The sequence below is a fragment of the Macaca nemestrina genome, chromosome 9 (assembly GCF_043159975.1).
Source record: "Macaca nemestrina isolate mMacNem1 chromosome 9, mMacNem.hap1, whole genome shotgun sequence".
NCBI lineage: Eukaryota > Metazoa > Chordata > Mammalia > Primates > Cercopithecidae > Macaca > Macaca nemestrina.
Genome location: NC_092133.1, coordinates 33,488,447 through 33,515,062, shown reverse-complemented (window position 1 = coordinate 33,515,062; position 26,616 = coordinate 33,488,447). Strand labels below are relative to the sequence as shown.

The 26,616-nt window shown below is 45.0% G+C and overlaps 3 protein-coding genes, 1 long non-coding RNA gene and 1 pseudogene across 12 annotated transcripts in view; 2 read left to right on the top strand and 3 right to left on the bottom strand.

The window, feature by feature from the left end:
- LOC105478494 (CWF19 like cell cycle control factor 1) overlaps window positions 1-2,464 on the bottom strand; it is a 35,693-nt gene extending 33,229 nt beyond the window's left edge. For 2 of the 6 annotated variants that reach the window (XM_071069303.1, XM_071069299.1), the window contains exon 1: window positions 2,331-2,463. In XM_071069303.1, coding sequence (XP_070925404.1) covers window positions 2,331-2,353 — 23 coding nt within the window. In that variant the 5' untranslated portion in view covers window positions 2,354-2,463. Of the gene's footprint in view, window positions 1-2,330 lie in introns of all 6 variants that reach the window. The other 4 variants (XM_071069300.1, XM_071069301.1, XM_071069302.1 and 1 more) reach the window with 4 other exon arrangements.
- A 1,455-nt stretch (window positions 2,465-3,919) lies between these two features.
- LOC105478401 (small ribosomal subunit protein uS5 pseudogene) lies at window positions 3,920-5,278 on the top strand (annotated as a pseudogene).
- Window positions 5,279-10,420: 5,142 nt separating this feature from the next.
- On the bottom strand, window positions 10,421-20,458 carry LOC105478399 (biogenesis of lysosomal organelles complex 1 subunit 2). 3 transcript variants are annotated; one of them, XM_071069294.1, is made up of 6 exons: window positions 19,780-20,458; window positions 19,280-19,396; window positions 14,144-14,263; window positions 13,335-13,439; window positions 12,822-13,094; window positions 10,421-11,211 (listed from the first exon to the last, which is right to left on the bottom strand). In XM_071069294.1, exons 1-5 carry the CDS (start codon window positions 19,832-19,834, stop codon window positions 12,823-12,825), a joined length of 669 nt encoding a protein of 222 aa, XP_070925395.1. In that variant the 5' UTR covers window positions 19,835-20,458; the 3' UTR covers window positions 10,421-11,211; window position 12,822. The 3 variants fall into 3 exon arrangements, with proteins under 3 accessions (XP_070925395.1, XP_011733968.2, XP_011733970.1); XM_011735666.2 differs by lacking the exon at window positions 12,822-13,094 and having other exon boundaries at window positions 19,780-20,439; XM_011735668.3 differs by lacking the exons at window positions 12,822-13,094; window positions 19,780-20,458 and having other exon boundaries at window positions 16,112-19,770.
- LOC105478400 (uncharacterized) overlaps window positions 19,555-26,616 on the top strand; it is a 27,007-nt gene continuing 19,945 nt past the window's right edge. Inside the window, exon 1 of one of the 2 annotated variants that reach the window (XR_011607697.1) lies at window positions 19,555-19,691. This is a non-coding gene — a long non-coding RNA (uncharacterized lncRNA). The remainder of the gene's footprint in view (window positions 19,692-26,616) is intronic. The other variant, XR_011607698.1, reaches the window with a different exon arrangement.
- LOC105478493 (polycystin 2 like 1, transient receptor potential cation channel) overlaps window positions 20,642-26,616 on the bottom strand; it is a 12,377-nt gene continuing 6,402 nt past the window's right edge. The window contains 7 exon segments of the mRNA XM_071069614.1: window positions 20,642-21,909; window positions 21,912-21,972; window positions 22,923-23,046; window positions 23,309-23,427; window positions 24,210-24,336; window positions 25,784-25,905; window positions 26,116-26,214. Of these exon segments, the coding sequence (XP_070925715.1) occupies window positions 21,884-21,909; window positions 21,912-21,972; window positions 22,923-23,046; window positions 23,309-23,427; window positions 24,210-24,336; window positions 25,784-25,905; window positions 26,116-26,214 (678 nt within the window). The 3' untranslated portion in view covers window positions 20,642-21,883.

The following is a 26,616-nucleotide window of genomic DNA, read 5'->3' as shown; positions in this document are numbered from 1 at the left end:
ACACGTCAAAAAGTTTTAAAAAACTTAAAGTTTATAAAGTAAAAGTCACAGTAAACTGAAGTTTATTGTTGAAAACAAATAATGTTTTTATAAATTTAATACAGGTGAAGTGTACAGTATTCATAAAGTCTACAATAGTGTAAAGTAATACACTCACTCACCTCTTACTAACTCAGAGAAACGTTCAGTTCTGCAAATTCCATTCATGATAAGTGTCCTACACGAGTATACCCTTTTTTTTTTCCTGTATACAGTATTTTCTTTTTTTGTTTTGAGACAGAGTCTCACTCTGTGGCCCAGGCTGGAGTGCAGTGGCGCGATCTCGGCTCACTGCAACCTCCACCTCCCAGGCTCAAGCCATTCTCCTGGCTCAACCTCTTGAGTAGCTGAGATTACAGGCACCCGCCACCATGCCTGGCTAATTTTTGTACGTTTAGTAGATACAGGGTTTCACCATGCTGGCCAGGCTGGTCTTAAACTTGTGACCTCAGGTGATCCACCCACCTCGGCCTCCCAAAGCATTGGGATTACAGGCGAAAGCCAACACACCCGGACAGGTATTTTCACTGTACCCTTTCTATATTTAAATACAAAAATACTTACCGTTGTGTTACAATTGCCTACAGTATTCAGTACAGTAACATGATGTACAGCTTTGTAGCCTAGGAGCAACAGGCTATATACCATTTAGCCTAGGTGTATAGGAAGCCATACCATCTAGGTCTCTGTAAGTACACCAAAGATGTTCGCACAATGACGAAATCGCCTAACAACTCATTTCTCAGAACATAACCCTGCTGTTAAGCAATGGATTACTCTATTTCCCAAGGCTCAATCCTAACTTTCTCGGGAAGCCTTCTTGACTCCTACCATTAAGCCAAACACGCCTCTTATGCACTCTCCCACAACCATGAATCTTTTCTTCCCAAAATTTACCACTATTGCTTTTTTTTTTTTTTTTTTTTTTTTTTTTTTTGAGACAAGGTTTCAAACTGTCACCCAGCCTGGAGAGCAGCAGCATGATCACAGCTCACTGCAGTCTCGACCTCCCCAGGCTCAGGTGGTCCTCCCGCTTCAGCCTCCCAATTAGCTCGGACCACTACGCCCAGCTAATTTTTTTTTTCTGTATTTTTTTGTAGAGACTGGGCCTTGCTATACTGCCCAGGCTGGTCTTGAATTCCTCCACTCAAGCGATCCTCCTGCCTCGGCCTCCCGAGTCGCTGGGATTACAGGCGTGAGCCACTGCACCCGGCCCTATCACTATGGTAACTTCACATTTATCTGAATTCCCCCCCTTTTTTTTTTTAGACTGAGTCTCGCTCTGTTACCCAGGCTGGAGTGCAGCGGTGCAATGTCGGCTCACTGTGCAACCTCAGCCTCTGGGTTCAAGCGATTCTCCTGCCTCAGCCTCCTGAGCCGCTGGGATTACAGGCACGCGCCACCATGCCTGGCTAATTTTTTGTGTGTATTAGAACAGACAGGGTTCACCACGTTGGCCAGGCTGGTCTCGAACTCCTGACCTCAAGTGATCCGGCCACCTCAGCCTCACAAAGTGCTAGGATTACAGGCGTAAGCCACCGCGTCCGGCCATTATTTGTTTTGTTTTTTTGTGTTTGGTTTGGTTTTTCTTTTGTTTGTTTTGAGATGGAGTATCTTCTGTCGCCCAGGTTGGAGTGCAGTGGCGCGACCTCGGCTCACTACAACCTCCGCCTCCCGGGTTCAAGCGATTCTCCTGCCTCAACCACCGCGTCCGGCCCATTATCTGGATTCTTTAGTGCCTGTCCCTCCAGACTATAGGCTTCGTTAAAGCAGAAACTCGATCTGTTGCAACACCTACCACAGCGTCCAGCACACCTGCAATTCTTCAATAAATACTTGCTGAATGAAGCCACCACCCGCGCCCCTCCTCCCCGCAAAAAGAAGTGCGCCAGGGAAGCGTCCCTATCTACTCTGTCCACCACTGCCCAGGGCCCATCAGTGGGCCCAATGGCTAAGAGTATTTGGTGACTAAATATATGGGGACAGGAGAAACGAAGGGGAAAGGATGTGTCAGAGGCCAAGACTGCCCCCTAAGATGGAGGAGGCCTAACTCTGGGAGGTTCCGCCTCTCCCAACGAGCGTCGCCAAGAAAAACCCCTTCAGAAGCGAAAAAAGCCAGGAAAAGAGGCCAGCCCCGGCCAGGAAAAGACATCACCTAAGCTCCCCAGTAGCCCAGTGTCTCTGCGCCTTTTCCTTCTCCCTTCCTGTCACGGGAAAGACTCCCGCCCGTGTCGACACCTACACACACGAAAGAGACAGAAAGAGAGAGGCTTCCATTCACGGTCACTCACAGGCGCAGCGGTTTCTGTGCCATCTGTCCAAATAGTATGAGTTGTGACCGCCACCTAAAATTGGGAATGCGAATCTGCGCTCCTCGGAAAAATGTGACCGCGCAACAATCAGACGTCAGCGCCCTGCAGCCAGTAACGGTTCACTTACTTACGGAGACCGCCGAGGGACAGAATCCTCTCCCAGGTGGTTGCGCCTCAAGAAAGAATCAGGAGGAAAGGGGAGGAGTGAAGAGAGAAAGAGGAAGTGACCAAAAGAATTCCAATTACAATTTTTTAAATTACATTTCAGAGCACTTGAAGCGAGTGAATGGCTAAGAAGTACAGAGCAGAATGTCGGGTTCTAACCTAACCTAACCTAACCTAACCATATCGGTGTAGTGGGCAAGACACACCCCCTCTATCCACGTTTTTTGTAAGTTTTTAACCTATCAAAAAGTTAAAAAGTTAAAAGTCGGGGCGGCTAATGCCTATAATCCCAGCACTTTGGGAGGCTGGGGCGGGCGGATCACTTGAGGTCAGGCGTTAAACACCAGCCTGGGCAACATGATGAAACTCCGTCTCTACTAAAAATACAAAAATTAGCCGGGCATGGTGGAGAATTGTCTGAACCTGGGAGGCGGAGGTTGCAGTGAGTCAAGATCGTGCCATTGCACTCCAGCCTGGACAAGAGCGAAACTCCGTCTCAAATTTAAAAAAAAAAAAAAAGTTAAAAGAATAATGGCTATTACCTTGATTCATAAGTCTCAGCATGTTGCCAAATTTGCTTGTGTTCCCTTTCTCTCAAAGTGCCCAAACCCTTGCATTCTCACTGGATCATTTGAAAGTAAAGTGCAGGCAGGGCGCGGTGGCTCACGCCTATAATCCCAGCGTTTTTGGAAGATTGAGACCATCCTGGCTAACACTGTGAAACCCCGTCTCTACTAAAAATACAAAAGATTAGCCGGGCGGGGTGGCACGTGCCTGTAGTCCCAGCTACTAGGGAGGCTGAGGCAGGAGAATCGCTTGAACCCAGGAGGCGGAAGTTGCAGTGAGCCGAGATCACGCCACTTCACTCCAGCCTGGGACACAGAGAGAGACTCCGTCTCAAAAATAAAATAAAATAAAGTGCAGACAACAGGAATACATCTGCATGCATCTCCTAAGATTAGGACATCCTCCTACATAACCATCATAGTATTAATACAGCTACGAAAATTAACATTAATTATTCAATATTATCTAATATACATCCATATTTAAAGTTCTCCATTTGTCCCCCCAAATTGATTTTATATTTGGGGCTTGTTTTGATTCAGATCCAATCAAGTTTCACACTTGCATTTGGTTCTGTCTCTAGTTTATTTTAATCTACAAAAGCCCTCCTACCTATTTGGTTTTAGTTTTTGTAATACTGACTTTTTTGAAGGGTTCAGGCCAAGTGGTAGGAAACAAGTGTGTAAGGAAATGGAAACAATAGAGAGATCCTGACGACTGAGGGGAAGGAAAGACTCATCAAGGACATCTAAATAATTCAAAATTAATTAAAACATAAGATTAAAGAAGAACTACAGGCCAGGCACAGTGGCTGATGCCTGTAATCCCAGCACTTTGGGAGGCTAAGGCGGGAGGTTCACTTGAGAACAGGAGTTCAAGGCCAACCTGGGCAACATAGCGAGACCTCGTCTCTACTACAAATTTTGAAAGAGAAAAAAAAGTGCTTCTTCTCCGAGAAAACACCAAATGGTGGATGACGCCGGTGCAGCAGGGGGACCTGGAGGCCCTGGGATGGGGAACGGCGGTGGCTTCCGTAGAGGTTTCGGCAGTGGCATCCGGGGCCGGGGTCGCGGCGTGGACGGGGCCGGGGCCGAGGCCGCGGAGCTTGCGGAGGCAAGGCCGAGGATAACGAGTGGATGCCGGTCACCAAGCTGGGCCGCTTGATCAAGGACATGAAGATCAAGTGCCTGGAGGAGATCTACCTCTTCTCCCTGCCCATTAAGGAATCAGAGATCATTGACTTTTTCTTGGGTGCCTCTCTCAAGGACGAGGTTTTGAAGATTATGCCGGTGCAGAAGCAGACCCGTGCTGGCCAGCACACCAGGTTCAAGGCGTTTGTTGCTATCGGGGACTACAATGGCCACGTCGGCCTGGGTGTTAAGTGCTCCAAGGAGGTGGCCACCACCATCCGTGGGGTCATCATCCTGGCCAAACTCTCCATTGTTGCCGTGTGCAGAGGCTGGGGGGGGGAACAAGATGGGCAAGCCCCACACTGTCCCTTGCAAGGTGACAGGCCACTGCGGCTCAGTGCTGGTGTGCCTCATCCCTGCACCCAGGGGCACTGGCATCCTCTCAGCACCTGTGCCCAAGAAGCTGCTCATGATGGCTGGTATCGATGACTGCTACACCTCAGCCCAGGGCTGCACTGCCACCCTGGGCAACTTCGCTAAGGCCACGTTTGATGCCATCTCTAAGACCTACAGCTACCTGACCCCTGACCTCTGGAAGGAGACTGTATTTACCAAGTCTCCCTATCAGGAAATCACTGACCACCTTGTCAAGACCCACACCTGAGTCTCCGTGCAGTGGACCCAGGCTCCAGCTGTGGCTACAACATAGGGTTTTTATACAACAAAAATAAAGTGAATGAAACCTGAAAAAAAAAAAAGTTAGCTGGACATGGTGGGTATGCCTATACTCCCAGCTACTCCAGAGGCTGAAGTTGGGGGATCACTTGAGTCCAGGAGATGGAGGCTTCAGTGAGCTATTACCTTGCCACTCCTCTCCAGTCTGGGTGACAGAGCAAGCCCTGTCTCAAAAACCAAACAAAACTACAAAGTTCTGGCTTCTCCCACAGCCTGCAAGCCTTCTTTTTTGTTTCTTCCCTCATAAACACTGACGGCTGTGCTTTGCTGGCACGTAAGCATGCATTTTTTCCTAATCTTTGGATAATACAACACCGCCCAGGAGTGGCACTCAAGACTGAATCTTGAAGAAGAGTAGAAGTTTGCCAAACATGAGCAGGTAATAATTCCCAGAAAAGGATACAAAAGTAAGATATAAAAACTCATCCGTATTGAAAAATCAAAAGACTCCATGAAAGACTGTTAGAAATAATAAACGAATTCAGTAAAAGTTGCAGGATACCAAATCAACATGCAAAAATCAGTAGCATTTATATGCACCAACAGCAAACAATCTGAAAAAGAAATCAAGAAAGCAATCGCATTTACAATAGCTACCAAAGAATATAAACTACGTAGGAATCAATTTAACCAAAGAAGTGAAAGATCTATAAAAGGAAAACTAAAAAACTGATGAAAGCAATTAAAGAGGACACACACACACAAAAAGGAAACATATTCCATGCTTATGGATTAGAATAATTAGGCGGGAAGACCACAAGGTCAGGAGATCGAGACCATCCTAACTAACACGGTGAAAACCCGTCTCTACTAAAAATACAAAAAAAATTAGCCAGGCATGGTGGCGGGCACCTGTAGTCCCAGCTACTCAGGAGGCTGAGGCAGGAGAATGGCGTGAAGCTGGGAGGCGGAGCTTGCAGTGAGCCGAGATCGCGCCGCTGCCCTCCAGCCTCCAGCCTGGGCAACAGAGGGAGAGTCCGTCTCAAAAAAAAAAAAAAAAAGACAACACTACCTAAAGCAATTTACAGATCAATCCAATCCCTATCAAAATACAAATGGCATTCTCTACGGCAAGGATCCCCAACCCCCCGGCTAGGGAACAGTACCCATCTGTAGCCTGTTAGGAACCAGGATGCACAGCAGGAGGTGAGCGGTGGCCAAGTGAGAATAACCGCCTGAGCTCACTTCCTATCAGATCAGTGGTGGTGCCAGATTCTTACAGAGGCTGGAACCCTGTTGTGAACTGCCCATGCAAGGGTTCTAGGGCGCTGAGCACCTTACAAGAATCTGATGCCTGATGATCTGAGGTGGAACAGTTTCATCCCCAAACCATCCTCCATCCCTACATTCAGCTCTCTTTTTCTAATGTAAATGTCATGTACGATAGTTTGTTGTTTTGTTTTGTTTTTGTTTTTGTTTGAGACGGAGTCTAGCTCTGTTGCCCAGCCTGGAGTGCAGTGACGCTCTCTCGGCTCACTGCAAGCTCCGCCTCCCGGCTTCGCGCCATTCTCCTGCCTCAGCCTCCAGAGGAGATAGGACTACAGGTGCCCGCCACCACGCCCGGCTAATTTTGTTTTTGTATTTTTAGTGGAAACGGGGTTTCATCGTGTTAGCCAGGATGGTCTTGATCTTCTTGACCTCGTGATCTGCCCGCCTCGGCCTCCCAAAGTGCTGGGATTGCAGGCGTGAATCACCGCGCCCGGCCAAGATAGTGACATCAGAACTGTTTTGTAAAGCGAAGTGGGATAGATGTGGCACACACCAGCCACGGTTTCCACCGTCCCCAGAGCGTGGAGAGGCAGCGCCACTGCTCTCAAGGTTAATGACAACTCAGTAAAGCACTGCTCTTATTTTTTGCAGTCTTCAATTTGAGAAAGGTGAGAAATAATGTTTTCAATAAATATGGTTCATACCATTAAAAAAAAAAAAATCCCCCCAAGTCCATGGAAAAATTGTCTTCCACAAAAGTGGTCCCAGGTGCCAAAAAGGTTAGGGATTGCTGCTCCAAAGAAATAGAAATAGAAAAAAAATCCTAAAATCTATATGGAACCACAAGAGACCCCAAAGAGCCAAAGCAATCCTGAGCAAAAAGCACAAAGCTGAAGACATGATGCTACCCAACCTAAAAATCTACTACAAAACTATAGTAACCCAATCAGTATGGTACTGACATAAAAATAGACACATAGACCAATGGAGCAGAATAGAAAACTCACATATAAATACATGCATTTACAACCAACTCATTCTAGTCAGTACCGAAAGTACAAAGGTGCCAAGAACATACAATGAGGAAAGGACAATCTCTTCAATAAATGATTCTTGAAGAACTGGATAGCCCTAAACTGAAGAATGAAACTCAACTCTCTCTCTCACCATATACAAAAATCACATCAAAATGCATTAAAGACTTAAATTAAGACCTCAAACTACGAAGCTACCAGAAGAAAACACTGGGGAAATGTTCCAAGACATTGATCTGGGCAAAATTTTTTTTGTATACGACTTCAAAAGTACAGGCAACAAAAGCAAAAATAGACTAATAGGATTATATCAAACTAAAAAGCTCTGCACAGCAAAGGAAACAATCAACAAAGTGAAGAGACAACCCACAGAATGGAAGAAAATATTTGCAAACTATCCATCTGATGAGGGATTAATAACCAGAATAAATAAAACAAGGAGCTCAAACAACTCAATAGCAAAAAAACCCCACAAATAATCCTATCTTAAAATGGGCAAAGCCATATGTGGTGGTGCTTGCCTGTAGTCCCAGCTACTCAGGAGGCTGAAGCAGGCGGTGTTTTTTTTTGGGGGGGGCGGGGGGGGAATGGAATCTCACTCTATCACCCAGGTTGGAGTGCAGTGGTACAATCTCAGCTCACTGCAACCTCCACCTCTGGGATCCAAGTGATTCTCCTGCCTCAGCCTCCCAAGTAGCTGGGATTACAGTGCTCACCATCATGCCCGGCTAATTTTTTGTATTTTTAGTAGAGATAGGGTTTCACTATGTTGGCCAGGCTGGCCTTGAACTCCTGACCTCAGATGGTCCACCTACTCAGCCTCCCAAAGTGCTGGGATTACAGGCCTCAGTCACTAAGCCCAGCCCCAGGAAGACTGTTTGAGTCCAGTTTGATTCCAGCATGCACAACATAATGAGAACTCATGTCTTAAAAAAAAAAGGAGGCGGGGCAAAAGATCAAAATAGACATTTCTCAAGACATACAAATGGCCAACAGCTATAAGAAAAAATGCTCAACATCACTAATCATCAGAGAAACGCAAATCAAAACCACAACAAGGTATCACCTCATCCCACTTAAAATTTCCTATCAAGAAGACAGGAATTCACAGATGCTGGCAAGGATGCAGAGAAAGAGGAACTCTTATACACAGTTGGTGGGAATGTAAATTAGCACAGCCACTATGGAAAATTGTATGGAGTTTCCTCCAAAAACTAAAAATAGAACTACAATATGATCCAGCAAATTCCACTATTGGGTATGTGTCCAAAAGAAAGGAAATCAATATTATCAAAGAGATATATGCACTCTTATGTTTATTGCAGCACTACTCACAATAGCTAAAATATGGAATCAACCTAAGTGCCCATCAGTGGAGGAATGGGTAAAGAAAATGTGGTATATATACACAATGGAATATTATTCAGCCATAAAAGGAATGAAATTCTGTCATTCTCAGCAACATGGATGAAACTGGAGGTCATTGTGTTAACTGAACTAAGCCAAGCACAGAAAAGACAAATATTACATGTTCTCACTCACATATGGGAGCTAAAAAAGTGGATCTCATGGAGATGGAGGTAGATTGGTGGTTACCAGAGGCCAGGAAAGGTAGTGGGGATGTGAGGATGAAGAGTTTGATTAGTGGACACAACTACAGAAGAAATAAGACCTATGATAGATCAGAAGAGTGATTATAGCTAATGTTAATCTATTGTACATTTCAAAATAGGTAGAAGAGAATAATTCAAATAATGTTCCTAGCATAAAGACAAAATAAATATTAAGGTGATGGATATCCCAATAACTCTGATTTAATATCTATACATTATATACATGTATTAAATTATCACATGTACTCTGAAAATACATACATTTATTACATATCAATATAAAAACCTCATCCATGAAATTCTGTATTATCTTTGCAACTTTCCTGTAAATCTCAATCTATTCTAAAAAAGTTTATGAAAACTCATCTATGGGAATTTAAGGTGGCTAAAGATAGCTGAACACAGTGTAACAGGAAATAAAAACTTTTAAAAAATAGATCAATATGGCCGGGCACAGTGGCTCATGCCTGTAATCCCAGCACTTTGGGAGGCCAAGGTGGGTGGATCATTTGAGGTCAGGAGTTCGAGACCAGCCTGGCCAACGTGGTGAAACCCCATCTCTACTGAAAATACAAAAATTAGCCTGGCGTGGTGGTAGGCACCTGTAATCTCAGCTACCCGGGAGGCTGAGGCAGGAGAATCGCTTGAACCTGGGAGACAGAGGTTGCCGTGAGCTGATATTGCACCAGTGCACTCCAGCCCGGGCAACAGAGCGAGACTTCGTCTAAAAAAACAAAAAGAGATCAATACATGCATGGAAAAGGAAAAGGGTTGGAAGGGGTAAGACTGATTCTATGTTGAGATGGTAGAGTTACAGTTTAATTCCTCTTTTTTTATTTTCTATAATGGGAGAAAATAATATACATATTACAACTTCTAAAAAGATGTTTAAATAGGGCCTTATGTTAGGCATGGTGGCTCATGCCTACAATCCCAGCACTCTGGCAGGCTGTGGTAAGAGAATCACTTGAGGCCAGTTCAAGACCAGCCTGGACAACATAGTGAGACTCCATCTGTATAAAAAATAATTAGCAAGGCATGGTGGAGCATGCTGGTAGTCCTAGCTATTCAGGAGGCTGAGGTGGGAGGATCAGTTGAGCCCAAGAGGTCAAGACTGTAGTGAGCTATTATCACACCACCACACTCCAGCCCGGGTGACAATAGAGACCCTGTCTATAAACAAACGAAAAAACATAAGGTGTGTAATGGAAGTCTAGTTTTTTCAAACAGGCCATGATACGTCACTATAGGGTTCTAAGCAGGAGTAATAGGGCCAGTTTATATTTTTAAGACTGCTCTGGCAGCAGTGTGGAGGGTGGTATGGAGGGACAGTTAAGATGAGAAGAGCCCACAGCAACAGTCCAGAAGAACAGAGGATAAATGATGACCATCTGGAACGGAGGGGAAATGACAGAAACAGAAGTAAGAAACTCTTTGGGATATGTAATTGGGGACCTCAGACACCTTCTCAGCTGCTAATGTTGTGTTCTGGGTAAGGCTGCCTATCTTTCAACCTAGACTGGTCAGTCAGTATGTCCCATTGTCTGATGTCTTTAGTGTGAAAAGAAGTCGATTAGGTCCCTAAGATCCCCCCCGATCCACACACACAGTAGGAAGGCATTTTATAAAATCCTTTATTTTATAAGTGGCAATCCTCAACTCCCCACCCAACACATAAACACACATACCCATCTAGTCTTTGTTTTCATCACATTTCCAAAACTGGCCACATGTCAATCTGACTCACACAGAAAATAAACAAGAGGGGCCCATCACGTATGCCAAGTTATCAATACTCCTTTCACCATTTCTGCTCAATCTAGAAGACTCAGCTTGGAATTATTTTAACATTTTATGTTATTTGCAATATTATGGAAAAGTAAGTTACCAACATTCACAAGGTGATAAGCTGCAAAGAACAAGTTTGTTTTCCTTTTTAAATTTAGAATCTTGTTTACAACACATTAGCATCATTAACAGAAAAAACAGCCATTTACATAGTAACTCAAAAACCAGCCACTTAAGAAAATAATGTAGTAATCAACCACTACCAGAGAAAATAGGTCCTCTCATTTTATTTTAGTGGTAAGCCCAGCTGTTTTCTGAACTTTGTGAGAGTCTCTGTCCTGAATATGGTAAAGCATTCAAGTAAAAGGTAGGGAGTTATAAGTGTGAGATTCTGAGGGATTCTGCCTCAAAGAAGGTTCAGGAATAGCAACAGTCCTCCAGTTTACTCTAACGTTGAGATGTTCCTGGGATGACCAGCATAGTTTCCTTTTGAGGAGTTTTCACAATTCATCAGCCTCAGGATTCAGGTTTTATAAGACATTCTTCCACATTAAAAAAAAAGACTCTGTCCCATAAAAATAAGTTTCTCATCGCTTCTCCAGCTTCTTGTACTTGGCTTCTGTGAGGGATGAGGGAGAGTTACATCTTTTAAAACTGGCTCTTACAAAGACAGTTTTTAGTTAGCATTTTCAGTCAAGTTAAAAAAAATACGTATTATATTGCTAAAAATCTATTAGCTTCTATCTCATCATCTGTCCAAATATACAGATCATTGATCTGTAAAACTTGGAATAAGAATTCAAGCACAGACACTCAGAATCGAGAGCCTAACACAGGTTCACGAAGTCCTAACCCTGTCAATAGCACCTGCTTAGACAGCTCCATCAGGATGGGGCAGATCTGTCACTTGACCTATCGGGAGCCTTACTTAAAAACTGCCTCTCTCAGCACTGTCCCAGGTGCCCTCTGGAACCAGACTGGAACCCTCAGGAAGTATAAATGTACGTTTCCTCTTTTATGTTCTTATCCTTACACCTTACTCCAGGAAAGCAATTTTGAAAGATACAGAGATTTAAAAGGCCATCAAATAAGCCTCTTACTGTGACATCCCATTTTTCTATTAAAACCATGAAAGCACCTGGTTTCACAATTTTAACAGAAAAAGGGACTCTGTCACAAATGGTTACTGTGAACCAAGATACCTTCTACATGGTAAGGTTACCCCTGCCTTGTACACAGTAAGGTTCACAGTAATCATTGGCTAAATGTAACGGTAGAAAATAAAACTGATTGTTAATCACCACCCATATCAAATCCCAGCCTACTACAAACTACTCTCTTGAAGTAGTCAGCCCTTGTTAAATGATGAAAATAAAATAATCTATAAATGTTATCTAGGACAAAAACAAACTCAGGCCAGATGTGATGGCTCAGGCCTGTGATTCCAGCTACTTGAGAGGCTGAAGTGGGAGGACTGCTTGAGGCCATGAGTTTGAGACCAGCCCGGGCAACACAGCAAGGCCTTGTTTCAAGAACAAATTTTTTAAAGTAGCTGGATGCGAAGGTGCACACCTGTAGTCCCAGCTACTCAGGAGGCTGAGGCAGGAGGATCACTAGAGCCCAGGAGTTCAAGGCTACAGTGAGCTATGATCACGCCACTGCACCCTAGCCTGGGTGACACAGCAAGGCCTCATCTCTTATAAAAACAAAACAAAACAAGACAACAAAAAAAAAACAAAAAAACACTAAATTATTTACTTTTAACCATGTATGTAAGAGCCAGAGCCAGTTAGTAAGCCACAAGCACTAAAAGTACCAGTTTCTTCCTCAAAGGAAAAGTGATCTTTCAAGAAAATCCTCAACTGACTATTTGTTTAAGACATATTTATCTACATTATTAAAGGTGCTTCTGCCTTCTCAACTATAAATAAGAACTTGAGCTTTGTAAGCAAACAGACCTGCTTAGAAATATGGCTCTTACATGTACTGGCTTTGTGTCCTTAAGCAACTACTCATCCCCTTAAACCAGTTTCCTTGCCTACAAAATAGGGATAAAAATCATGTACTTAAGCCGGACGTGGTGGCTCATCCCTGTAATCCCAGCACTTTGGGAGGCTGAGGCAGGTGTATCACGAGGTCAGGAGTTCAAGACCAGCCTGGCCAACATGGTGAAACCCCGTCTCTACTAAAAATACAAAAAACAAAACAAAACAAAAATCATGTACTCACCTCACAGATTATTGGGAAGATAAAACACACAATACAGGCCAGGTAGAGGTAGGCAGATCACCTGAGCTTGGGAGATCGAGACCAGCCTGACAACATGGAGAAACCCCGTCTCTACTAAAAATACAAAATTAGCCGGGCATGGTGGCGCGCCTGTAATCCCAGCTACTCGGCGGGGCTGAGGCAGGAGAATCGCTTGAACCCAGGAGGTGGAGGTTGTGGTAAGCCGAGATCGCACCATTGCACTCCAGCTTCGGTAACAAGAATGAAACCCGTCTCAAAAAAAACAAAACAAAAAATAAACATAATACAGCTAAAGCACTAAGAACAGTGCCTGATATATCATTAAGTAATCAGGAAATGTTATTTTTATTAATATAATAATAAATTACTAAGGTTTTGTGAAGATTAATAGATCACTGTAGGCACACCATAAATGTTAACTATTATGTTTACTAAGGACATGCTGGCAAGAGGCACTCTTTATTATATCAAAACAAAAATAAAAACAGTTACCCAGTTTTTTTGAATATGCATCCAACTTGTAAGCTGCCTGCTCAAGAGCTGCTACCTGCTCTTCAATGACATTGATCTGATCCAGATAAGGCTGTAGTCCAGCATCTTTAAAAACAAAGAAAAAACTCATGTTTATATGGTTTTATCAACAAGGAATATAGGAAAAGAGTGGAAAAGTAATAATGCTAGTGTCTCTCCAGCTATGCTAAGACAGATTAGGTGGAATGACATGATTCTGACCACTAGCAAGGCAGGTGCTTTAGAAGACAGTAGCTAGTTGATCAGCCTCAACTGTGGCCCAGACTTAGTGTCTCTCATCTACTAATTTTCCATTCTTTTCAATTTCTTGCTCCTCGAGCAATCTTTCCATTACTGATTCTGTTTCTTGGGTACTCCCATACCAAGAAAGAGTACCCTAGAGACAAGGGAACACAAAAACAATAAATCAATGGAAAAAATATATTCGATTACTCTAAATTAGTGTTTTCCATTATAGAGTTTTTGGTTTTCTGCTTATAGAGTAATCCTTTATGGATTTGTAAATCAGTTCATTAGAATCTGGCCACCCCTCCTTCGCCCCCTCCCTTCCAGGAATAAACTGATAAAATCAAGATTTAGAAGCAAAAATAACCATACCAACAAAACATGCTAATCCTCAGAATGGAAGAGATTCATCTTAAATTTGCAATTCATTTTAGAAAACAAGCTCCCACGAGACAAGGATGTCATGTTCCCTCCTCTTCTCCATGGCCCCAAGCACAAAAGAACATTAAATACAAACATGTTTAATTAAAAATATTATTACTTACATTTCTGGTTTAAGTCCTTTAAATTCCTACTAATGTTTATAGCAATATCTTTCATTTCAAGATACTTCAAGCTGGTGAGTTTATTCATATTTTCCAGGAGCTTATAGTCTTCACTGGTGGCTTGAAAATTAAACAGATGTAATGCCTTTAAGATTTGTCTTAGATCGTTAGAATGTGGGAGTATAGGCTAAGTGGTAGTTCAAGGCAGGACCAAGGAAGTGTTGATGGAGTGGGCCACTTTTGATCTATGACATTTATAACTCAGCCTATGTACTCTGAAAGTCTCAGTAGACATTCAGGCAACAATCAGAAAATTATTTAAACCAAACAAGATCCAGAAGGTTCAGGATCATGGTTACAAAGGGAAATAATAAACTCATGTCCTAAGAAAAGGGAGGTAAAATAGTCTTGGTACTTCTACAGCATGAAAACATTTAACATACATACATATAATATACATACTATCAGGCCAGGCGCGGTGGCTCATGCCTGTAATCCCAGCACTTTGGGAGGCCAAGGTCGGTGACCACGAGGTCAGGAGTTCAAGGCCAACCTGGCCAAGATAGTGAAACCCCATCTCTACTAAAAATACAAAAAATTAGCCAGGCGTGGTGGCAGGCACCTGTAATCTCAGCTACTCAGAAGGCTGGGGCAGAGAATTGCTTGAATCCAGGAGGCGACGGTTGCAGTGAGCCAAGATCGCACCACTGCACTCCAGCCTGGGTGAGAGAGTGAGACTCCATCTCAAAAAAAAAAAAAAAGTATATATATATATATGTATACACACACACACACACACACACACACACACACAATCAGCTAGGACCTCACTACTTCTTAGTTAACTCATTTATTACCATGTATAATTCTATATTGCATTTTATGCAGTGACATTTCCAAACCATCTGTCTACTTCTCATATCCTCAGTTCTTTCCCTATCCCCATTCAAAGCAAATGGCCTCTACTCTAACTTTCCCAAAGGCCAAGTCTATTAACATAAGCTGCATCAACCTCTCTGCCTTACTTCTTTTGTTTTTTGTTTTTCTCTCTGCCTTACTTCTAAACTTCTCTGGATCTTAATATCTTCCCAAGAGGCAGAAGTGTTCCTATTCTTGCCAAGACAACCCCCTCCTCTTGTGGCCTTGATCCCAAACACTTCTACTTCTTCAGGGCCTCTCTTCAATCATCTCCTTTCACTTGCACTTCCAAATTCTCCCTCTCTCCTGGCACCTTCCTCTCTATATAGCAATATATTCAGATTTCCTCCAGCTCAAAAGCACTCTCTCTATTCTGCTACACCTATATCATTTGCTCAGTAAAGCAAAGGAGCTTCACTGCTAAACAATTTGAAAAAGTAGCTGACACTCACTACATCCTCTTCCTTAACATTTACTTGCATATACCCTTGCAGTCTGGTCTTTGGCCCTACCATCCAGAGATTACATGTTCCAAGGTCATCAGTGCCCTGCTAACCACCAAATCTATGGCATTTGCTCAGTTCTTATCCTCTTAAACCTCTCATTGTCTTGGACATTACTGATCTCTTTCTCTTTGAGAAATGCTCATTTCTTTTGGCTGCTATAGCATTGTACTATACCGATTTTCTAATCTCTAACTGCTCTTCTTAGATTTCTATGCCAGATCCTTTCTTATCAGACCCCCTTCACTATCAGCGCTCAACTTTTTCTCAGCTGTAACACGTAACTGATGTTTATGTGGGTAGCACATACCTATGGGTATTCCCAGGATTATGCTAGAAACTAGCATAGTTTAAGAGGAAATATCAATTTACTCTTAAATTCAATAAAGCATGTGTGCAAGTAATAACAATCATAGGAAAAGAACAATTTGCTTAAAATTGATTATATAATAAATCATTTGGAAACCTAGGTACATTAAGTGTTATTAAAAACAAATTAAGTGCACCATATACACATTCCCTGACATTTTAGCCTAGGCTCTCTTACCTACTTCTAAGCTCTTCCTTGGCAATCTCATCCTGCACAGCCTCCAATCGGACCACTATGAAAGTGACTCTGAAATCTGTTTCTTGTGCTCTGATCAGTCTCTGAGCTCTGGAATCCAATGTATAAGTCACCTGAGTTCCCTAGTTACATCAACAAGCAGTCAACCCAAAACTGAAAATATTTTCACACTAAACATGGTTCCTCTTTCCAGCTATTTTGGCTGATGGCACCACCCAGGCTTAAAACCTCAGATACATTTTGGTCTGCTTCCATCCCTCAGTATCTACTTAATCAAGTCCTATACAGTCCACTTCTGTAATGTTCTTGCACCCATGCTCTCCTTTCCATTCCTTTTACCACCACTCTGCCTCAGATCATCATTACTTTTCTTTTATTATTATTAGATTACTTGGAGCATGTAACCTCTGGATGGTAGGGGACAAGACAAGACTACAAGGATGGAGTCGTGCTATGTTGCCCAGGCTGGTCTTGAACTACTGGCCTCAAGCAATCCTCCTGCCTCCCAAAGTGCTAGGATTACAGGCATGAGCCACAGTGCCTGGTCCTCTATTGCTTTTCATCTGAATTATTGCTCATCTCTCTCTGTTCTCTCTCCCCCATATCTATACTCTCATATTTATACTGCTATCAAATTAGTCTCTCTAAAACAAAGATCACGGCTAGGCATTGCACCTCACACCTGTAATCCCAGCACTTTTGGAGGCCAAGGTCGGCGGATCACTTGAGGTGAGGAGTTCGAGTCCAGCCTGGCCAACATGGAGAAACCCCATCTCTACTAAAAGTACTAAAAAATTAGCCAGGCGTGGTAGCATGTGCCTATAATCCCAGCTACTCGGGAGGCTGGGACAGGAAAATTGCTTGAACCGGGGAGACAGAAGTTGCAGTGAGCCAGGATTGTGCCACTGCATTCCAGCCTGGGCAACAAGAGTGAAAACTCCATCTAAATAAAATAAAATAAAACAGGGGTGATGTATTCAAACACCTAGAAGCCACCAAGATAATGTAAATGAGTAAAGTAAGCCAAGTGTTTGCACATTAAATGCATAAGAAAATTATTCACTTCCACGAAGAAATATGCTTCCCCTTACTTCTTGGAATATGTGGTCCTCTTTGCCCATCATTTGCTTTACCAGTTTTGACAGAGGCATTGGTATAGAAAACCATTTCTGTACTGCTACTAATAAAAATAACAGTGATCAATGGCAGTTGACACTAGCTCTCAGTAAAGTGGAGAAAACAGGAAGTGGTAAGGACAAATTAGATAGCACTAGTCCTTTTAAAAGAGGCAGCTGCTCAGCTCTAGTCAATTATAGTTGAAAGAATGCAGGGGCTAGTAGGGCCAAATCTTTGGAATTGTTAAAGGGAAGCCAAAGGTCTACATTTTGTTACCTGGTTTCTCTTGCTCAAAATAACAAACAAATAAATAATCAGGCTGATAACTTAGAGAGTCATAGCTGGGCACAGTGGCTCACACCTGTAATCCCAGCATCTTGGGAAGCTGAGGCGTTAGGATCACTTGAGGCCATTAGTTCAAGACGAGCTTGGGCAAAGGAGCAGACCTCGTCTCTATTATTTATTTATTTAGGACACAGTCTCCCTCCATTGCCCAGGCTGGAGCGCAATGGCACGATCACAGCTCACTATAACCTCCACCTCTCCGGTTCAAGTGATTCTCCCGCATCAGCCTCCCGAGTAGCTGGGATTATAGGCATGCACCACCACACCTGGCTAATTTTTACATTTTTATAGAGGCAGGGTTTCACCATGTTGACTAGGCTGGTCTGGAACTCCTGACCTCAGGTGATCCACCCACCTCGGCCTCCTGAAGTGCTGGATTACAGGCGTGAGCCACCGTGCCTGGTCATATTTTAAAAATAATAATAATAATAAAAGAAAAGTAATGAAGATCTCAGGCAGAGTGGTGGTAAAAGGAATGGAAAGGAGAGCATGGGAGCAAGAACATTACAGAAGTGGAATTTATAGGACTTGTTCAAGTAGATATTGAGGGATGGAAGCAGACTAAGACTGGATACCAGGCTTAAAACCAAAATAGATGGAAAGAGGATCACTTGAGCTCAGGAGTTCAAGACCAGCCCAGGCAATATAGTGAGACCCTGTCTCTTAAAAACAGAAAAAGAAAAAAAAATTACAGATTCACAACCCCTACTATTCTGTATCAAGCCTTTTCTCATAGATTCTCATTCACAAATTTAGCTTACAGTAATTTCCTGGGGGAAGTGAAACAATTTAATAAATGTTTTTGAGATGCTGTACTGGCCCAGACTTCACTTTCTTTCTCTTTTTTCTTTTTTTTTTTTTTTTTTGAGATGGAGTCTCACTCTGTCACACAGGCTGGAATGCAAGTGGCATGATCTCAGTTCACTGCAACCTGCAACCTCCACCTCCTGGGTTCAAGCGATTCTCCTGCCTCAGCCTCCCCAGTAGCTGGGATTACAGGCGCCTGCCAACACGGCCAGCTAATTTTTGTACTTTTAGTGGAGACACGATTTCGCCATTTTGCCCAGGCTGGTCTCGAACTCCTGACCTCAAGTGATCCACCAGCGGCTTCCCAAATGCTGGGATTAAAGGTGTGAGCCACCGCGCCCGGTCCATACTTCACTTTCTGATCCTCCTCCACACATAGGTCATGTGTCCACTGGGAAACGATCAAACACTAGTCATGTCCCAAAGGGTGAGTTATCAAATCCTCAGACCAACTTAATAGGTCCCTAAATCTACAGGTCATTCCCTGTTCCTCATTTCCCTTTATCCCAGTAAACACATCTTCTGCTTTAGCCAAACACACTGCTTGCACATACCATGTCATTCACTAGTTGTATCATCTCCCCCTTTTCCACCAACAATTCCCTTCACAACCCTGCTCAAAATACACTTTCCCCAAGGAAGCACTTCTTGATTAATGTTGCTGGATATTAATTCTTTTTGTTATTGTTTTCTCATTAGTCTATGTTACAGAGGCCTGCAGAGTTGTATTCTCTTTCTCTCCCATTCATGACGTCCCCAAACTTCCAAGAGGCCTGTCTCAGGGCATGCAGGGTAGGAACGGAGCTGTAGACTGATGCTGTTAACGATCTCCCAGGCCTCTCGGGCCAAACCGCACTCGAATCAACCCAGACCCAGTCTCACCCGTCAGTTCCCCAGTCAGGTAAGTGGCCATTTTGGAGAACATGTCCCGGCAGAGCTCAGTGATGTCAGCTTCAGCAGGCTCCTTTGCTTCCTCAGCTGTCTCCACGGCGGCATCGTCTGGGCCAAGGGAGAATGACTAAGTGTCCCGCCTACACCCGGTGCTAATCCAGCCAAAACTGCCTGTTCCGACATCCCTCCACTTGCCTTCATTTCATCAAGTCGGCTCCATTCTCCATCTGCCATAATTTCAAGTCCTTCACGGCGTCCCTGCCCATCTGACACACCAACTCGCCTCCCTCGCACAGCCCCTCGCCGATACCCAGCACCCCTGCTAAACCATCCGTCACCCTGACAGGACAAACACTCGCGCGCAGAGACAAGTGCACTCCTCCCACCAGCCCGTTCCTGCCAGGTGAGCCAACCACACACTAAACCTCGCCCTCCCGAGATGAAGCCCCAGGCCCCCCACCGGGCGCTTCCTCCTCATCCATTCCGGGTACCTCTAGCGGACTCATCACGCCGGGTAGCCAGTACGCCCTCGGATGCAGCCGCCATGGCTGACCCTGCACTGTTTCCGGGCCGGGGTGCTGCGCATGCGCACTGGGTGTGCCCCGCCCACCCGGGCGGCCCTGCAGTCCTGTGCCTCGCAGTCCAGTCGAGCCTCAGGTCTATGACACAGCAAAGGGTGATTCCGGAGCCGAAACTGAAGCTACGCCAGGCTGTTATGAATCGATCCACTGCCAACAGTCGCGACGTCGGGAATGAGGGCTAGCTCATCCCTACAGTCACACCCTGGAGGGATCACTCGTCTTGTACCACTCATGACCCGTCTGGGAATAGTCAACCCTGTTTGTGGCCTGCTGAACAAAACCACTAAAGACAGGTTGCCCCCTCCCATGACACTCCGCACTGGAGTTAGTCATCAAAAGATGGCTCAGGGAATCCAAAGTTTTACAGGTTGTCTCGTCCACGCTTTGGGGAAACATTCAGGCATTAATCCCTGGTTCTAAATACTCTCCCTCCCAATGTCCTGGGTTAACACCAACTCACTGGCCCCTATTTCTTAAACTGCAGACAGGCATCTACTTCAGTTGATACAGCCTTTCTTGAAGAAAGCTTGGACTGTAACATTTTTAGAGCTGAGGATACACTCTGGTTATCTTAATTGCATTTAAACTGTTTCACAAGCCTCCTAGGTGTACAGAGTACTTAATGGGATGGGAGAACAGGAGTGAAAGAGGTAGATGAGAAGAAGTGACTGGGGAGCAATCGAAGGTGCAAAATGAGGAGGGATAAAGGCCACAGAAGAAGGGAGAGGAGATATTCAGCAGGCCTCAGGCAGGCTCCTGGACACCCAAAATCTTGGTGTAGGAGTTTCTTATCTTATCCCTGGTTATCCTCCATCTGCACCCTCTCACCCCACCCCAATGCCAGTACACCATATACATACACACACTACCCCTTATCCCCAGCCCTCCTGCCCTGACTGTCTCCACTCTGAGGACTGAGTCTCACTTGTCACCTGTCCTCACTTTTCCCATGGCGCAACCATAGTAGCCACTATTTCAAGCCATTCCTGTGAACTAGCAGTTCTTTTTTTTGAAACAGAGTCTCGCTCTGTCACCCAGGCTGGAGTAAAGTAGCGCAATCTCGGCTTGGCTCACTGCAACCTCCACCTCCCGTTCAAACAATTCTCATGCCTCAGCCTCCCAAGTAGCTGGGATTAGAGGCACGCGCCACCACACCCAGCTAATTTGTTTGTGTTTTTAGTAAAGACAGGGTTTCAGCATTTTGCCCAGGCTTGTCTGGAACTTCTGGCCTCAAGTGATCCACCCATCTCAGCCTCCCAAAGTGTGGAGATTACAAGCATGAGCCACCGTGCTGGGCCTAGAAGTTCTTATTTCAGGACTCCTGTGGTAGCCCAGCTCCTTCACATCACTGCACCTACTCTATACCTCCTAGAGAGCATGAACTATTCCAGCCCAGGCACATGGACGGCCCACAATTTCAGCCTTTTTTCCCTCTATAATACCAGAAGCAAATGCAAACTCCTAGTTTTCCTAAGGAGTTTTATTGATAGCCACCATGGAAACCCACATGGTCTTATGGAAGAATAATGTCAGAACCCACCACATATTAATTCAAAGATCTCTGAATCCTGAGGTCATTTCCTTGCCTGATTCCTTTCAGGCTCCATTTTTATCTCCTGGTTGAAGCCCACTCAGTTTCCAGGTTCAGTGGACCAGGAAACCATGGCTATCCAGGTGCTTAGGAAGAGCCATTACCCTCCCTCCCTTTATCCTGTTTGCTAATTTTTTTTTTTTTAAATTAACACACAGAGCTAAGTACACAGGGAGTAAAAGGCCCAGTGGAAGATGTTATTTCACAGAGCTATGTGGCAACACACAGAAACACTGAGTCACAAGCCTAAGCATGATGCCCACCACACACACAAACATTGGCTCAAAAGGCCAGATTTTGGGTAGGGCTCAGCAGCAGCCATGACGGGACCTGTTGTCCTAGAAGTGCAGGGGATGTGGTGAGGGGGCCTGTGGGGAGGCAGAAGGAGGAGAGCCTGCTCGCTGATGCTTTAGGCCCCCTTCCTCACCACTCTCCTGCCCACCCTGGACTCCCCAGGGGTCTGGGGTCACAGCTGGGGCTGGCTGCAGGTGCTTCCAAATAGCTTGTTCCTCCTGTTGGAAGAAGAAAGGGACAAATCATTTGAATAAATAGTTTGTGTACCACTTTTCTTTTCTCTGTATCTGATTCCAGAGAACTCAGACTGCTATAGACTATTTGCATCCCTCCCAAATTCATCCGTTGAAATTGTAACCCCCAATGTGATAGTATTAGGAGGTGGGGCCTTTGGGAGGGGATTAGATAGTGAATATGTAGCACATATGAATGGGCTCATGCCTGTAATCCCAGCATTTTGGGAGGCCGAGGTGGGTGGATCACCTGAGGTCCGAAGTTCAAGACCAGCCTGACCAACATGGAGAAACCCCATCTCTCTAAAAATACAAAATTAGCTGGGCGTGGTGGCGCATGCCTGTAATCCCAGCAACTTGGGAGGCTGAGGCAGGAGAATCACTTGAACCCAGGAGGCAGAGGTTGCAGTGAGCCAAGATCGTGCCATTGCACTCCAGCCTGGCCAACAAGAGCAAAACTCCGTCTCAAAAAATGATAATAAATAAAATAAAATAATAAAAGAGACTTCCTTTACTCCTTCTACCATGAAAGGGCACAGCAAGAAGACAGCTGTCTATGAATCAGGAAGTGGGCCCTCAACAAATACTGAATCTACTGGCATCTTGATCTTAGACTTCCCAGCCTCCCAAACTGTGAGGAACAAACCTGTGTTGCTTATAAGCCACCCGATCTATGATAATGTATTATATCAGCCCAAACAGACTAACACAGACCATCTCAGAGTGGCCAAGGCAGCCCTTGGGCCAGGGCAAGCAACTTCCAGGCCTTACCTCCATGACCCATCTCTGCTGATACGCTGACCACTGTAAACATGTTTCCCCAGGAGCCTGAAAACATAGGTCTTTCAAAAATACTCTTGCCCCACCCACTGAGTGGAAAAGATGGCAGAGTTCAGCTGTGAAGAACTAGGAGGACCAGGTGAAGGGCCACTCACCACGCCTGGGGAGGGAACCAGCCACCCCTTCGTCTCCAGCATTTTCAACTTTGAGCCGACAGCATCAACCTGGGACACTACTCCTTCCAGCACAGTCTCCAGCTGCAGAACTCTCCTTGTGAGCCTGTGCGGGATTTGAGAGAGACTAATGGAGCAGAAATCTGTGTCTGGGGACTGAATGTCTAAAGAGGCAGGGTTCACAGAAGGGCTTGTGTCCAGATTGGAACAGGAAGGGAAGACCCAGCCTTGTAGGCAGAATTAAAGGGGAGCAGAGGTTCTCCCTGGGGTAGGACAGAGAATTGGAAAGTTGTGGGAAAAAGTACAAGATAGGGTATCATAATAGAAGTGTTGCCAGCCCTGAGCCAGTCCTTCTTGGCTGCACATACATGTAGAATTCTTCTCCTGAAACCCAGCCTCCTGCTTTGGCAGCCTCTGGACCAGACTCGCCTTGTGGGGTGCTCACAACGGATCGGCCTAGTTTCTCAATCTCAGTGTTGAGGGCCACCTGCTCAGGAAGTCAGAGGTTAGAGGGGAGGAGGTAACTCTGGGAAGCCATCAGCTCCTGTTCCATCACCCCCTCTACCAGGATCTCAGGATCAAGCCTCAGGTTCTAGTTCTTGCTATTCCCCTTCCCTCCCAGACTCTGGAGACAATAGGGTCAGGGTGGTGGTGCTGGACCAACCTCTGGAGGAGTCACCTCTCAAAGAAAACACAAGATCCTAGAAGCTTTTATGGATGAGGTGTTTACTAGAGGCCAACTCATTTTAGCAGAGGAGGGACACTACCAGTGTTCTTGGCACTTTCTAGACTGCTGTCACCCTGCCTTTGACTTTTTTTGGTCTACACTGGATTGGGATGGAGCAGGCAGAGTAGGGACAGCCAAGAATCCGAGTTTGAAAATTCCCAGAAGAAGGTAAGTCCTCTGAGGGAATTATCAGTGATTCTTGGGCAATTGGTCATTTTTCTCTGAGCCTGTATTTTAGAGCATGGTTCTCAACCTTGGCTATGTACTGTAATCACCTAGAGAGTTTTTAAAAGTACTGATGTCTGGGCCCCACACCCAGAGATTCTGGTTTAATTGGTCTAGAGTGTGTGTCCTGAGTATGAAGACTTTTAAAGGCCCCCCAGGGTATTCTTATGTGCAGCAGTTTGGGAACTACTATTCTAGAGAGATCTTTACTGTCTATGGGAGAGTTTTCAGGTTGGGTTTGTGTTCTAGGTGTGTTGGGGGAAGGGGAGGGTGAGCTATTTCCTTACACTGTCTCTCCACCCATCAACCCAGCTCACCCTCTCTCCCTCCAGGTCCTGTCGCATTTGTTCCTGTTCCTTCTCATCCAGAATACGATTCCCATCTCTGTCAAACTTGGTGAAGGTGGCTGTGAGCTCAGTGATTTCATGCTCTGCGTGTCCCATTCTGAGAAAAGGATGATGAAATGATTTCTGCCCAGCTGTGGCTGTGACCTCTCAGTTATGGAATTCCACTCTTTTGCTTGACTCTGGCAAAAGTTTTGCTTTCTGGAAAAGAAGGTTCTCCAAAGTCTAGCAATCTTACCCCCAAGAAAACACTTGGTTCTATTTCTTCTTCCTCTCCTGACTCCTGCTCACTAGATTCAGGGCCTCATGAGCTTCTACAGGGATTATTGCAAAATCTGTTTGTCTCTAAATAGCCTGCTATCCCCCAGCTTCCCCTTTACTCCCTACCCGTGAAATCCATCGTCCATAATACAACTAAAATAATTAACCTTTCTAATATGCAGGTCTAAAAATGTCCCTTTTTGAAATCCCTTCTGCTACCCTATTCTTTTGGCAGAGTGGTAGTGTGGCCTTTCTCAGTGTGGCCCTTGCCTGTTTCTCTCGTCTCATCTCCTGCTATGACCACTCCCTGTCCCCACCCCTTGATTTAATACCTTAGCAATGCTCAACTACTTATTCCTCCTGTGTATGTTGCTTGGTTTCAGACCTCTATGCTTTCGTATGTGTTTTCATCTCTTCTTGGAACAGCCTTCCTCTGCTTGTCCATCCTCCAATACCCTATTTAGACATTACCTCTTCCAGGAAGCCTTCCCTTAAGCTCAGAGATAGAATTGATCACCCTCTACTCCTAGTCACTTCTGTTGAACAAAGACTTTGTCCTATTTAATTATGTTGTCTCCTAATCCTAGCACTTTGGGAGGCTGAGGTGGGTGGATCACTTGAGGCCAGAAGTTTGAGACCAGCCTGGCCAACATGGCAAAATCCCATCTCTACTAAAAATACAAAAATTAGCCGGGCGTCCTGGCACATGATTGTAGTCCCAGCTACTCAGGAGGCTGAGGCATGAGAATCGCTTAACCCCAGGGAAGCTGAGGTTGCAGTGAGCCGAGATTGTGCAACTGCACTCCAGCCTGGGCAACAGAGCAAGACTCTGTCTCCAAAAAAAAAAAAAATTAGGTTGTCTATTAGTGCCTGATCTGCAGCTGGTGCTCACAATGTATTTGTTCAATGTGTATTAATATGTTTGACTGGGAATCAGGGAGTGAATGGCTAAAGGAATAGATGAGTGTTCGTGGGGAAGCATAGAACAAAAATCAGAGTTTTGTGGGAGTGGGGTGTGTATTCAATGATTAGGGAATTATTACATGGGTTCCTAAGAGTTGTTCAACAAGATCCAGGATGTTATAGAACATGGTCAGAGATCTTTAAACCAAGGGCACAGTTCTGAAGGTCAGGAGCAGAGACCTACGGGCAAATATCTGAAGCCTGCAAGTCAAGATCAGAGGCCCCTAAACCAAAACCAAAGGCTTATAGGCAAATGAAGTATGGTTGAGGGTTGAGGACTCAAGAGATTGGTATTAGAGAAGGCTGGGTCTCTGGTTGCTCACTCCCTTAAGGTGTTGGTGAAATCCTCAAACTGGATCTCCTGCTCCCCACCCTGCAGGACCTTCTGCACATCCGATACCCTCTCCTTCCTCAGACGCAGTCTTAGCAGGGTCTTGTTGTAGCCCTGAAAGGGAAAGGAAGTAGGCACATGTTCTCACAGGCTGCTCACTCATCCCTGGCCCCCAGCCCCACTCATAGTATGCCAGGCTTCCAAGGATAAATTAAATGCACACAAGGGCACAGGCACCTCAGTCAGTCAGGAACAGACCAGGACACAGAGCCTTAGACTGCGGCACTGATGGAAATGTGTAGCTCAAGGAGACTGAGCAGTCACCTGTTTCAGGAGGTCAGAAAGTTGCAGCTCATCCTTCTGTCCAGCCAGCTCCTCCTTGACCTCTGAATATGTGTCATTGATGATGGCCAGGAACATGTTCTGGAAAATAAAGTGGGGACCTGGGTCCTCACCTCCAGACCCACTGGAAGGATTGAGCCCACTGATCCCATTAATCCAAGACTCGTGTTCCAAAGGGGTCAGCGCTCTCAATCCCAGCTCGGCAGCCCACCAATCCCTGCCTCTCAGGGTCCCCAGAGCCCAGCCTTTCAGCACAGTTCTGTTAGAGATGGATCATGCTTCTTGACCAACCTGGTGTCCTTACTCTCAGTTGCTGCAGTAGCCTTTCTGACCACAGAGATACCCTAACATATGCCACAGACCTCCTTCGTATAAGGGCCCATCAATCATTGGAACTAGAAGCTTTTCAGGGTGAGAGTACAATTATGATCTCTTTACCATCTACCCCCCAATCCATATCTGTATCCCCATCCATTGATCAAA